The sequence below is a fragment of the Nicotiana sylvestris genome, chromosome 8 (assembly GCF_000393655.2).
Source record: "Nicotiana sylvestris chromosome 8, ASM39365v2, whole genome shotgun sequence".
NCBI lineage: Eukaryota > Viridiplantae > Streptophyta > Magnoliopsida > Solanales > Solanaceae > Nicotiana > Nicotiana sylvestris.
Genome location: NC_091064.1, coordinates 78678253 through 78692685, shown reverse-complemented (window position 1 = coordinate 78692685; position 14433 = coordinate 78678253). Strand labels below are relative to the sequence as shown.

Sequence of the window (14433 nt, the reverse complement as noted above, 5' to 3'; positions counted from 1 at the left end):
TATGTGGCGATCTTTCAGCCATGCATATATAGTATGAGGCGATCTTTCATCCATGCAGATGTAGTATAAGGCGATATTTTAGCCGTGCAGATGTAGTATGAGGCGATATTTTAGCCGTGCATATATAGATGTGGCGATCTTTCAGCCATACAGATGTAGATATGGCGATCTTTCAGCCATGCGGATGTAGATGCGGTGATCTTTTAGCCATGCAATACAGTAGGTGGCGATCTTTCAGCCATGTTGATGCAGATGGAGGTAGAGCTTAATCTCGAAAGGCAGAATGGTAGCCTTATGCAATGAAAAAATGCAGATGGGAATAACGTATAGTCTCGGAAGGCAGAATAGTAGTCTTATGCAATGCAGAAATGCAAATGGAGACAGTGTTTAGTCTCGGAAGGCAGAAAAGTAGCCTTATATGCAATGCAAAAAATGCAGATAGAGACAAGATTTAGTCTCGGAAGGCAGAATATTAGCCTTATGCAAGAAATAAAATGGAAGATAGTAAAAGAGCTTTCTTAGTTGATAGCAGATTGCGATATTGTGACTTCTGGGGACATTGTGACACACGAAATGTCACTGGTGTGTATGGATAGAAAATGTTGGTAAATACAACAGTTCTGAGAGTTGTATTCCAGAACAATGTTTGTCTCGTGAGTGTATAGTATGTTTGGTGATTTTCCAATCCAAGTGCCTACATCCAAGGAAAAATAGTGAGTTTTGCAAAGGGGGGAGGTTAGTTCATATCCCTACTGGCTCTGCTTGACCTGCTCGGCTTTGATCTAGTGTTACTGCATGTATCATTGGGGTAGCGTTGCTAAACAAGGCAGTTTCAGCAATAAACATGCATTATTTCATAAAAATATGACATAAGTATATAATTAAGAATAACTTTTATATGAACCGATGACTATGACGCGGTTCGGGACATTGCAACCTCTCTTGCTCCGAAATTTTGAGGATCCTCCTCAAAATTCTGCCCCAGTTTAATGGGTCGATGCTTCTGACTATTGTTTGCGACGATCGACTAAAATTACTTCAGAATTTTGAGGGTCCAGTTTCCAGTTGTAGGGGAAATAAATTTTTTATTGAATTATTACCGAACCAGGTTAGGCATAGTTCAATTACATCATATAAAGGAAGCATGAAAATTACACATAGTAACACTTGACTGCATCTGAATTAATCGGCTTTGGCCAGACTTCTCCATCCATTTCTCCAAGTATGGGAGCTCCTCCTGTCAGAACCCAGTGAACCATGTATGGACCCTGCCAGTTGGGAGAGAATTTCCCTTTGGCCTCATCTTGATGCGGAAAATTTTTCTTTAATACCAGCTGCCCTAGTGTGAACTGTCTCGGCTTGACTCTTTTGTTGACTGCTCTGCACATTCTGTTCTTATAGAGTTGACCATGGCAGACTGCATTCATTCTCTTTCCATTGATAAAGTCTAGTTGCTCATAATGACTTTTTACCCACTCTGCGTCATTGAGCTCAGCTACTTGTAAGATCCTTAGGGAAGGAATTTCTACCTCGACAGGAATGACAACCTCTGTACCATAAACCAACATATAGGGGTTGCCCCGGTTGATATGCGGACTATGATGCGATACCCCAATAGAGCAAATGATAACTTTTCATGCCATTGTTTATGCTTCTCTATCATTTTCCTCAATATCTTCTTGATATTCTTATTGGCAGCTTCTACAGCTCCATTCATTTGAGTCCTATAGGCTGTGGAATTCTTGTGTCTGATCTTGAAAGTTTCACACATAGCTTTCATCAAGTCACTATTGAGGTTGGAGCTATTATTAGTAATGATCGACTCAGGAATCCCGAATCGACAAACAATGAGATCGCGGACAAAGTCTGCCACGACTTTCTTAGTTACTGCTTTGTAAGATATTGCTTCGACCCATTTGGTGAATTAATCGATTGCTACTAGGATAAACCTGTGCTCGTTGGAAGCGGCAGGCTCGATTGGTCCAATAACATCCATTCCCTCGGCGGCGAACGACCATGGTGAGCTTGTTGCATTAAGCTCATTTGGAGGTACCTTTATCATATCTGCATGTACCTGACAGCGGTGGCATTTCCGGACATACTAGATGCAGTCCGATTCCATAGTCATCCAAAAGTAACCAGCCCGGAGTATCTTCTTGGCTAAGACAAAACCTTTCATATGTGGACCGTAGGTCCCAGTGGGAACTTCCTCTAATAGCCTGGATGCTTCCTTTGCGTCGACACACCTTAATAATCCCAGCTCAGGAGTCCTCCTATATAGGATTCCTCTGCTGTGAAAGAAATTATTGGACAACCTTCGAAGTGTGCGTTTCTGAGTAGGGTTTGCAAGTTTTGGGTACTCGCCTTTTGCCAAATATTTCTTGATGTCATAAAACCAAGGCTTTCTGTCTACTTCTTCTTCAACATGGGCACAATAAGCTGGCTGATAATGGATCTTTACTAGAATGAGATCAATGAAATTCTTGTCTGGATGTTGTATCATAGATGATAGGGTAGCCAATTCATCAACGAACTCATTCTGGATTCTAAGAACATGTTGGAATTCTGTCTTTGTGAACCTCTTTCTTAATTCCTGTACGTGATGCAGATACGAGGGTATTTTGGAGTTCTTGGTTTCCCATTCTTCTCGGACCTGATGTATAAGTAGGTCTGAATCTCCAATTACTAGAAACTCTTGAATGTCCATGTCAATGGCCATTTTGTGCCCTAGGATGCAAGCTTCATACTCGACCATGTTGTTGGTGCACGGAAACCTGAGTTTGGTAGACACCGGATAATGCTGACCGGTTCTTGATACTAGGATTGCTCCTATGCCAAATCCTTTGAAATTTGTCACCTCATCGAAGAACATTCTCCAACCGTCATAGGATTCTGATATGTCTTCTCCTATGAATGATATCCCTTCATCAGAAAAATACATTTCAAGGGGTTCGTATTCTCCATCCATAGGATTTTCAGCAAGGTGATCCACTAGTGCCTATCCCTTGACTGCTTTCTGAGTCACGTAGACAATGTCAAACTCACTCAACAGGATTTTTCACTTGGCTAGCTTGCTAGTGGGCATGGGCTTCTGAAAGATGTACTTCAAAAGATCCATCCTTGATATGAGATTGTGGTATAGGCACAAAAATAGTGTCTCAGCTTCTGAGCTACCCAAGTCAAAGCACAACAGGTGTGCTCTAACAGACAATACCGGGCCTCGTATGGGGTGAACTTCTTATTGAGATAATAGATGGCCTGCTCCTTCCTCCCCGTTTCATCATGCTGCCCCAGAATGCAATCGAAAGCTCCATCCAAGACTGCAAGGTAGAGTAATAAGGGTCTACCTGGCTCAGGTGGGACCAAGACTAGTGGTGTTGACAGGTACTCCTTGATTCTATCGAAGGCTTTTTGGCAGTCATCGGTCCATTTGGTAGAGGCGTCCTTCTTCAACATCTTAAAGATTGGCTCACAGATAACTGTAGATTGTGCTATGAACCGACTGATGTAGTTGAGTCTCCCAGGAAACTCATCACGCCTTTCTTGTTTTTTGCCGGTGGTAGTTCCTGAATAGCTTTGACTTTTGATAGATCGAGTTCTATTCCTCGGCGACTCATAATAAACACAAGCAATTTTCCAGCAGGAACCCCGAACGCGCACTTCACGGGGTTTAGTTTCAGATTGTACCTCCGCAGTCTATTGAAGAACTTCCTCAAATCTTCCATGTGATCAGTGTCCTTGGACTTGATGATAACATCATCTACATATATCTCTATCTCCTTGTGTATCATGTCATGGAAAATGGTAGTCATGGCCCTCATGTAGGTGGCCCCTGCGTTCTTCAGGCCGAATAACATCATCTTGTAACAGTACATTCCCCACGGCATAATGAAAGCTGTTTTCTCAGCATCTTGTTCATCCAACCAGATCTGATGATAACCAGCGAAGCAATCTACAAATGATTGCAACTCATGCTTGGCACAATTGTCAATCAGGATATGTATGTTCAGCAAAGGAAAGTCGTCTTTTGGACTTGCCCGATTGAGATCCCGGTAGCCGACACAGACTCTGACCTTTCCATCCTTATTTGGCACTGGCACGATATTGGCTAACCATGTCGGGTATTCTACTACCCTGAGAACCTTAGTTTTGACCTGCTTAGTGACTTCTTCCTTGATTTTCAAACTCATATCAGGTTTGAACTTTCTGAGCTTCTGCTTTACCGGCCGACATGTCGGATCGGTTGGCAGTTTGTGAGCTACAATAGACGTACTTAGACCAATCATGTCATCATACGACCAGGCGAATATGTCCTCATATTCCCTTAGAAATTCTGTATATTCCTTCTTTTCTGATGGCGATAAGTGAACACTAATTAGTGTTTCCTTGACGTTTTCTGCATCTCCCAAGTTAACAACCTCGCTCTCGTCCAGGTTGGACTTAGGTTTGTTTTCAAAAATCTCAACTTCTTTAACAATCTCTTCTGGTATGTCATCTTTCTCTGAATCAAGCTCTGTTTGTTGCGTTGTCTCATTCCATGTCACAATCATTGGTTCATCAAGATATGTAATAGTAATGTTGTATATGTAAAGTAATGAGAGAGAAAATAATAATGCGTGTTGATTCATAAGAAAAGTTGAAATGCTTTGATAAATTTCATAACTGTTTTGAACATTGAAGATCTCATTGCGGGAATTAAAATGCGGAAGGAAAATCATTTAGCAAATAAAAACAGTGTTTGTTTTAGCCTTGCTACCCCGAGTCTCGTCGTGCTCTGGCTGTACTGATGGTCTAGTTATTGAGGCGTGCCCCTCTGCTTATAGCCTGTATGGAAGGGCCTTCCTCCCCCTCCTCCTTGAGAACAACACAACAATCCATGTCATTGTCTTCGAGGAACAAATTCTTTACTACTACAAGTGCTTTTTCTTCTTCTGACCCATAAACAATGTCAGCCTGCTGGAAAGTCTGCTCCAAATGTGGTATTGGCTGCTCCAGCAGATAGTAAGGACCGCGCCATGGTGGCGACCAGTTGTTGAATTCTTCCCAGGTGTACTCATATCCCAGACCGAAAGTGCTGCCATGCTTCTTAAGTTTTATGGGCTTAGAGATTCCTTGGAGATTCTTGCCGAGCTCATTGCTAGGTTCGTACCCACTCCAATTCAGTATACTCTCGATCTTGTTATCCTACAATTTGTCTTTGTCAACAGCATTTACCCGTTCAATGTGGTGGTAAGTCTCTCCACCTAGCTTCCTTCAACGCCTTGAATCCGGCTAGTCAATTTCTTAAGTTCCTCAGGCAGGTTCCTGATGAGCAAGTCTTTATCATCAGACTTGGATTCACTTGAGATATGTTGGGTGGAGTGAGGCACGGTCTCCACGTAGATGAAAGTGTTATGGTGGGTGTGAAAGTGGTCATTTGTGGAGTTTTGGAGTTCTGGGATGAGTAGCGGAGTGTTATTTGGGGTATGGCAAGTATTGCATTGGGTCTTTGGTGGAACATTGTGGGGAGCGGGATGATTCTGTTGCTTTGGGATGTTTTGAGGTGGTGTAGGGTTTTGAGTATTGGGAAAGGTGATATCCGGGGTGCTAAGGGAATATGACAAGCTTGCGAGATTCCGAACCTAATCGAGTTTTTCTTGGAATTTCAATAATTTCTATTCAAGTTGGGATACATTTTCCTTAAGAACCTAAGTACCATGCCCATTGGTGGCCTCAACCCGTTCGATTGCATTCTCCTTTCTGACATTGTTCAAATCTTCCATATTCCTTTTGTTCTTGTTAGTGACGGGACTAAGATGAGGAGTGGGTGGAGGGCCCTTGGATCTCGTGGAATAGGATGATGTTGACAGAGTGCACGAACTAACCTTGGGGGAGGGGAATAATAAAACAAAGAGTAAAAACAAAAAGGTAACAAGTTAGTGAGGACCATAATAAGGGTTGCAATATTTAAACACATAGTGCGGGATGTAAGACGTGTCCTAATTTGGGAACCTCTTTGTGCCCGAGGTAGGCCTAGCGACAAATTGATTTAGAGAACTTAGGATGCTAAATGCCTCACTTCATTGGTAAAAAGTAGACGAATCCCAAATTGACACTAAATAAACAGGAAATGAAAATCACTAATGGCCATTGGCCTTACTACATTTGATAAAGGGGAAAGAGAAAACTCCTATCTACTTGGTCCTAGAAGGACCTTCCCCAAATTCGTCATCTTTGGCTCCGTCGAACAGCTTCCCCAACTCATAAAGTCCCAGTAATAGGTAGGATCTGGCTAGATGTCCGCCTTCGTTTCCTTCAGCATTTTGGCAGTCTTCGTCCCTCTTAAGAAACTTCCTTTCCAGCTCTACTATGCCTTGCTCCAAGTATCCCAGTCATTTGTTGGCACTGACAGCGATGTCCTTCCATTCCTCAATTTGCTTCTGGTTAGACTCTTGTATCTCATGGTGCTCGCTTTCGTACTCCCGGATCCTTTTGCGTAGTTGGTAGTATTTGACCTGCGCCTCGGCCCTTTCATCTATAATCCTGTGACATCAAACAAACCTAGATTGGCCCAGACCATCATGATTATCCTCCAACCCGCCTGAATAGTAGGGAGTACAACCAGCGTGGTATCTGTCTAGGTCGATGGTATCCCTCCCCATGATGATCTTGCAGTGCCACATATGCTAAGCTTGGCATTTTTAAGGACTATCATCATCCTGGAAGACAACCCGAAAATGACTCATCTTGTCGACCCTGGGTACTACCTGCTTCCTACCTGCTTGTCTCATGACTCGGAGAGTGACGTAAGGGTATGTTCCCCTCAGACCGATCAATATCAGGAAAGGTGCATCTTTGGATCGGGCGATGAATTCCTCGGTCGGAAACCACTCGAACAACCATTGTACCTGGTCCTCAGTCAGACTTTCAAAGAGCTCGACCCATTCTTTAGCATTATCCAGCTGGGCGAACATACTGGGAATGTAATTCATTCGCTTCGGATAATGGAAAGCAACGTGATCATCCCAATCCCTTCGGTGAATCTCTTGTCGGTATTCACCCTTTTGGAGATGCTCCATAAGCCAGAGTTGGAGTAATAAATTGCAGCCTTCAAAATGTTTTTCTCCTCTCTGACACTTCTCCATGGCGCGATATATGTCGGAAATCATCATGGGCGCAATGCTGAATGGTTGCACACCAACTCCTTCCATTAAAGTCTTAGTCACCATAGCCAGCCTGGGATGGATTCTTGCTTTCTTCATCGGAAACACAATCAACCTCGGGAAACAAAGCATGAATACAAAGATCCTTCGATGAATGTGCCCTAATGATGTGATGGCAAACTCGCCAGGATAGGTACTGTAGGATTTTCTGTGACCGTACATTTCATACAAATATTCAAAAGGGATGTAGGATTCTATCAGACATGTCAATTCTGGATTCTTCTTTAAACCCACCATTTTGAGGAAAACCCTGCCTTTACAGTTCTCGGGCATTAGCAGGCCTGGAGTTTCCCATACTAACCCGACCAATCCTCCTATCTCCTTTAGAAAGGGAGTCAATTCAATATCCCCAAAGTGGAATACAACCCTTTCACAATCCTATAACAAAGTAGCAGCTTCTATGATCTTGTTGTTAGGTTGGATTTCTAGGAGGGAAGGTAGATTCCCCAAATATTTTCGGACAAGATTTTGATCACTAGAGTGAAGATCTTTCCACCAGTTTAGCAGTGTTGGGTGGATGTTGGTGACCATGCCGAATCTAGGGACTTTGTGCCACATATTTCTGCAAGAAAAATAAGGTTAGGTCCTTACCCCCACCAGACTCGACTATTTAATACCAATAATTAGCATGAAGCACTTAGTCGTCCAAATAAATGCATAAAACGTGGTGATGTCCGTTTGGGTTTAGGGAAACCTAGTGGACTTTGGACAAGGCTATCTTAAAGGATCATTATGTGGACAACATAACTGACCCGGCTAGGTTTAACCATGATGCATGCACAATTTGAACAGAGTAAGGTTTCTATGGGGTTCTAGACTGGTACCCATGAGCAGACAACTCAAGGGGGAAAGACACAGAACCGTCGACTTCACCACTGATCGACTGTTTTTACCGCAAATATGCCTTTCCGGATTTAGGGAGGTGCTAATATAGGAAGAGCACAACCACTCATTATAAGCGTTGCTATGGTATTTGTTTGGCACGAGTGGAGTATGATGTTGAGCATGGTTATGCAATAATTAAAAGCATGTTGACATGTATTTGCACATTAAGAAAGCAGTAAATACAGCAGTTTCATAATTTAAAGCGGTAGTAAAGGAAAGAAACAAAGAAGACAAGTCAGTTTTGTAGTTGAAAAGGAAATTGAATGCTTAAAGGAATTAAACAAGTAATTGCACATAAAGGATGGTACAAATTCACAAGAACAATCTGAAATGGTAAAACCCTAAAAATCCCAACAAAGTCGCCATGCTATCGCGCCCCCTTTTTTCCCTCTTATGCAATCGGGAGATCGGGTTTATGACATTTTCGGGTGTAGGACAACTCGTTCCTTTTGGGAACTGGGTTTTGCATTTGAAGAGTCACCACCTAATGATTTAAGGTGTATTAAGACACCTATAAGGGTTCACTTCTAAGTTTGTTTGATAACTAGAGATAGGGTAAGGGCTTGAAATTATCCCAAGGGGAAGGTGTTAGGCACCCCTTAGGATCCACTAGTGTAGTTCCCGGCCAAATAGTTTTGTGAATTTGTGCAATTTAGCAAAAAGACAAGTGTAGGCTCAAATAGCAGGGGATTTAAATTGAAACACATAAGAGTTCGAAAGAACATTGAAAAGAAGAGTTTTGAAAAGAAATTTGCAAATAAAAGGGGAAGGGGGTTCTAGGTTTATATTTAATATGGATCACATCAATGCGATACCCGGTATGGAACTCCTCAAAAGAGGGGATACACGTGGTATTAGCGCATCGGTCATCATATCCATATCTACCCTTCCGACCCCGTCAAGGTATTAAAGCGCGGATTGGTCTCGATCTCTATTGCATGCTATTACCCATCCCATTCCTATCAGTCCCAGAGGAACTAAAGACTACTATTCCTAAAGAGGAGGGATATTAGGCTGACTTGGATTTCAAAAGGTAAAAATCTAAGGCGACATACAAAACACATAATACTGCATGTTAGGGGAAGCATGTAAACAAATAAAAGGCTCATGTATACCTCCTCAAACAAACACATAAATAGCATGGCTTGAACATATCTTTAGGGTCTGAAATTTAAAATACTAAGGCAAAAGGGGAGTTCCAATTGTTGAGGCAGACCAATTTATTACATAACTCAGATAAGAAGTCTGAATCAGGCCTACCTGCTGGTTGTAGCAAATACTACTTAACAGAGGCGGATTTCATTTTTTTTATCACCTAAAGCTTGCCTAAGCGTTTGGGGTGAGATCCTATGAACATGGTATCATCTATTGATTTAGCATGTGGCAAAGTAATAACAATTTTAAAAGAACAATTTGGAAATCTTATAGGCATGCTCTGTAAATTGCGTTACAGAATCTTATAGGCATCCTAAGAACATGGTGTCTAAATGTGACAATAACATGCAGAATTTAAGCAAGTCCTATAGGCAGGTTCCCTAGATGTAGAACATGCAGAATTTTAGTAAAAACAGGTCTTATAGACATGGTATCTAAATGCAGAATTAAACATGCATAATTTAAACAAACGGATCTTATAGGCATGATACCTAAGTGCAGGGTTAAACATGCAGAATTTAAAACAATAGATCGTATAGGCATGATTTTTACCCTTAAGCATGCATAATTACTCAACCCTTTTCACTAGCCAACCCCAATGTTTATTACAAATTATTACAAACTGAATAATGAATTACATCAAGGAAGTATAAAAGAAAAGTTACAACCAGAGGAAGCCTGTTTCTTGACTTCCTCTCTGAGTTATGGAATAAACCACCTCAAATGCGATTGTTTCAAAGCCTTTCTCAGACTTTAGTGGGTCAAAGTTCCCTAAGGGTCTCAAGGGGACCCCGGGCAGTGCTCACACCCAAGTTGCATAACTAGATAGAGATGAGTGCAGTGTGGAAGGGCCAACCCTTATGTGTCCAAGTTCAGAGGGAGCTCATGCATCCTAAGGCAAGGCTCACATAAGAGGGGAAGAACTTAAGTCTAAGAATATGGTGGAAGTGCAGGAGTAGAGATTTAAAACTGAGTGGAGAATGTAGAGGGGAGAGGGGTAGTTTGGAAAGTAGTAATAGTAAAAGCTAAAATTATACAACATCAGTATTAGTACAAAGGGGGAAGGGGTTTGGGAATACAATGCAGGTGGCTTATGACCCTAAGAGGGGTGAAAATTCTAGACATGCCCAGCATTAAGTGATGCTGGTATGCCCATAAACTAGCCAGAGGATACACACATAAAGAGGATATGAAGTATGTGATCAGGGAGGGTCAGGTTTGGGTCATGCACAACAATGTCTAATGTTGGCATGCCCTTAAACCAACTAAGGAATATAAACACATAGGGGATATGGGGGGTTTGGGGTTCATAAGTGACTGATAGAGTTCATGCATAGGGGAAACATGAATTCAGAAAAGGAAGGGACAAATTACAACATGCTTAACAATGCAACTTGATTAAAACACAAATAGAAATAGGCAAGAGTGATGGAAATAGCAAAGAGAACATGTTGTTGTTGATGCTGGAAAGTTAATTAGAACATACCAGTAAAGAAGCAAATGCAAAAAGAAAAGTGAGCAAGTTCCCACAGCCTAGCCTTAGCTTTCAGCCGGCTAGACAAGGCAGCAACACAAGCAGTAACAGAGAAAGAGAGAGAGAGAGAGAGAGAGTTTGAGTGAAGTGTGTGTTCTGAACTCAAGTAGTTTGTGTCTGTTTGAAAGAAGAGAAAGTGCAGGGTATTTATAGCTTCTGAAAACGAGTGAGAAGTAAGGTAACAAGTAATGTTTTAATACAAATATAGAAACAATCAACAGTTAGAATCAATTACACAAGTGACTCCCTTTAATTAAGGAGTCACTACTTAACGGTTAATGACAGGTTCAAAATAATGAAAGAAGATCAATTTAGAGACAAACTAATTATTGCCATAAAAGGAGTAGTAAAAGCATTGAGTAAGTAATCAAGTCTAAGTACAGAAATATGCTTATTTTGGGAAACGATTCAGTAAGGCAAAATAAGGAAATGAGTCAATTAACTTTAATATGCAAGTGAAATTAGAGTTCACAAAAGAAAAGTTTAAAATCAGCCCCAAGATTGAAGATCAATCAAAGAAGGAACCTCAACATATAAATAGAGTGCACAAACACTAGACATGTGAAGCCAAACCTATTGGCAAAAGAAACAGCATGCAATAGTTGCACAAAGTTCAGTAGATAGCAAACATTCGAAGCATGATAGTCTAGTAGGTCGAGTTACATTGAATTAACAGTGAAGAAAAAATAGAGTATCGAAAGAATGGAAAGGGTCTCACAGTAACAGATGAGAAACCCTTTGGAAAGTTAGGGTTTCAGGCATAGTCGAGTTTTAAAGATAGTAAAAACACAGAATTAGAGGAATCACATAAAGAAAAGAGATTCAGAAACAAGCAACCTCAAGTCGAGTCAGGTATCCAAACGATCAGTTTTAAACCCAAAGACAAAGGTTCCTTCAATAATAGTCAAGCTTAAAAGATGATAATCAAATAAATCAAACAAGAACTTAACTAGACAAACACTTATCCAACAAACAGTGTCAGAACTCGAATGAACCCAAAGTAACTAGGGTTTTCAATATGCTATCTAAGATATGAGAATAACATGAACAAAACATAGTAAAACCATAGATACATTAAAATCAGCGAAAAAGATTTTTAAAAGAAAACTTGAAGGAAAAACCCTAATCGGAAAAGATGAAGAGTCTTATTGAAAACAACGTTGAAGAACCTTCGAGAAAAAATGCTTAAAAGTTCATGGTAAGCACAAATCTAAGGTAGATCTGAAAGAAATCAAAAGATCTTAGAGAATAGGGTTTTAGATAACCCAAAAGAAAACGAGAAAGATCTCAAAAGTTTACGATCTAAACAAAAAATTCCAAGGACCCGCCTTGAAAGGTCATGAATGGCCAGGAAAGTCGTGGATGGTCAGAGAAAGGTCAGGCATGACCAGAGAAGGGTCATCGAGCAAAGACTAGACCAAATCCCTTCAGTGTCTGGTCATGAGACCACAGAACCAAACACATAGAAGCCCTGGAAGGCTGGTATAGGTCTTTGATGACCTCGGAAGGCCATTGATTAGGGTAGATTAGGGTGTCGGCGGCTAGGGTTTGATGATGTTGTAGAGAGTATTTGGGAGAGAAAGGAATCAACGGCGGCGTATGGTAACAAATGAAAGGGTTTGGGGGGTAGTTCGAAATTAATTAAGGCAAACGTGATTATTGGCCGTTGATCTGAATGATTATCGGCCCGGATTAAAATAGGTAAGTGGGTGGTTTAATGAAACTGGGTTTGGGTTGGTTTAAATTGAAATTGGGTCGGGGTTCAATTGAGGTAGAATTAGGCCACAATTGAAATGAAATATGGCTAGATTTTAAATAGCTATTTTTCCCATTTATTTTATAAAATATAGTAAATTAAGTTCTGGAAATAAATTGAAAGTACTAAAATGATTTGTAACACATAATTATCAATTTTAAAAATACTTTACTTAATTTTTATAAATATAAACGCAATTAAATCTTAAAAGGGGCTAATATTGCAATTATATGCAATTTAGATTTAAAAATACTAAATAAATTTGTAATAATATGCCAAAAATTATATTAGCTATATTTTAGTATACATATGAGAATCCAATAATTGAATCACCAAAATAATAATTTGCGAATTATTATTGGATTTTTATGAATAAAATAAGGGAATAAATTGATTTAAAAACCTTTAAAAAATTAAGGAAAAATAATAAAACATTTGGGCATACTTATATATGCATACATATGCTATTTTGAAGGTATTTTCATATTGAAAATTATATAGTAAAAAATTGGGTATCAACAGTTGCCCCTCTTTACTCGGGAAGGATGAAAAAGTTGCCGGATAAATATATGATGACCAATTTTGACCGAGCGGAACGGTTCGAAGAGGTTTGGGACGTGCCCCGACTTCTGAGCTGCCTATATATCCTTGGATTTACAGGAATCAGGCCACATGTAGTTCAAGATCCGTCGGCGGAGGATGCCGATGGAGACTTTCCAAAAACGGACACAATATCCAGGACGGGGTGAATTGTTAAGGTCTGATATGGTTGCGGGAACTGGTGCGAGATCGATCCTGCCAAGATGGTCGTTGCTCGCCGATTTACCTGCAAATAAGCAATATAAGCATATATTGTGCATAAATTTAAACATGATGCAAATTCTCGTTGGACCATGAAGGTTGTCTTTGGACGGTTAGGATGACGTCCTTAGACCATGATGTCATAGGCCATGAAGCGTGCAATAAAGGATTCGCAAGCCATGAAATGGTGTTCTCGGGCTATGAGGATGTTGCCGTCGAATGATGATGCCTTTGAATAATGATATACGAAATTAAAAGGGATCCTCAGGCCATGGCATGGTGTTCTCGGGCTATGAAAATGGTGCTTCCGAATGATGAAGCCTTTGGATAATTTAGTAATAGTTCAGCCCATGAGATGCAGTATGAGGTGATCTTTCAGCCCATGCAGATGCAGTATGTGGCGATCTTTCAGCCATGCAGATGTAGTATGAGGTGATCTTTCAGACATGCAGATGGAGTATGAGGCGATCTTTTAGCCATGTAGATGTAGTATGAGGCAATCTTTTAGCCATGTAAATGTAGATGTGGCAATCTTTCAGCCACGCAGATGTAGATGTGGTGATCTTTCAGCCATGCAGATATAGATGTGGCAATTTTTCAGCTATGCAATGCAGTAGGTGGCAATCTTTCAGCCATGCAGATGCAGATAGAGGTAGAGCTTAACCTCGGAAGGCAAAATGGTAGCCCTATGCAATGCAAAAATGCAGATGGAGACAGCGTTTAGTATCGGAAGGAAGAATAGTAGTCTTATGCAATGCAAAAATGCAGATGGAGACAGCATTTAGTCTTGGAAGGCAGAATAGTAGCCTTATGCAATGTAGAAATGCAGATGGAGACAGCTTTTAGTCTCGAAAATTAGAATAGTAGCCTTATGCAATGCATAAATGTAGATGGAGATAGCGTTTAGTCTTGGAAGGCAGAATTGTAGCCTTATATGCAATGTATAAATGTAGATGGAGACATGGTTTAGTCTCAGAAGGCAGAATAGTAGCCTTATGCAAGAAATAAAATGGCAGATGGTAAAAGTGCTTTCTTAGCTAATAGCAGATTGCGATATTGTGACTTCTGGGACATTGTGATACACAGAATGTCACTAGTGT

General features: G+C 40.6%; 1 protein-coding gene across 1 annotated transcript; it reads right to left on the bottom strand.

Annotated features, from left to right (window-relative positions):
• Positions 1-1151: 1151 nt before the first annotated feature.
• Positions 1152-1568, bottom strand: LOC138875264 (uncharacterized). Its single transcript, XM_070154088.1, has one exon. It carries the CDS (start codon positions 1566-1568, stop codon positions 1152-1154), a length of 417 nt encoding a protein of 138 aa, XP_070010189.1.
• Between the last annotated feature and the right edge of the window lie 12865 nt (positions 1569-14433).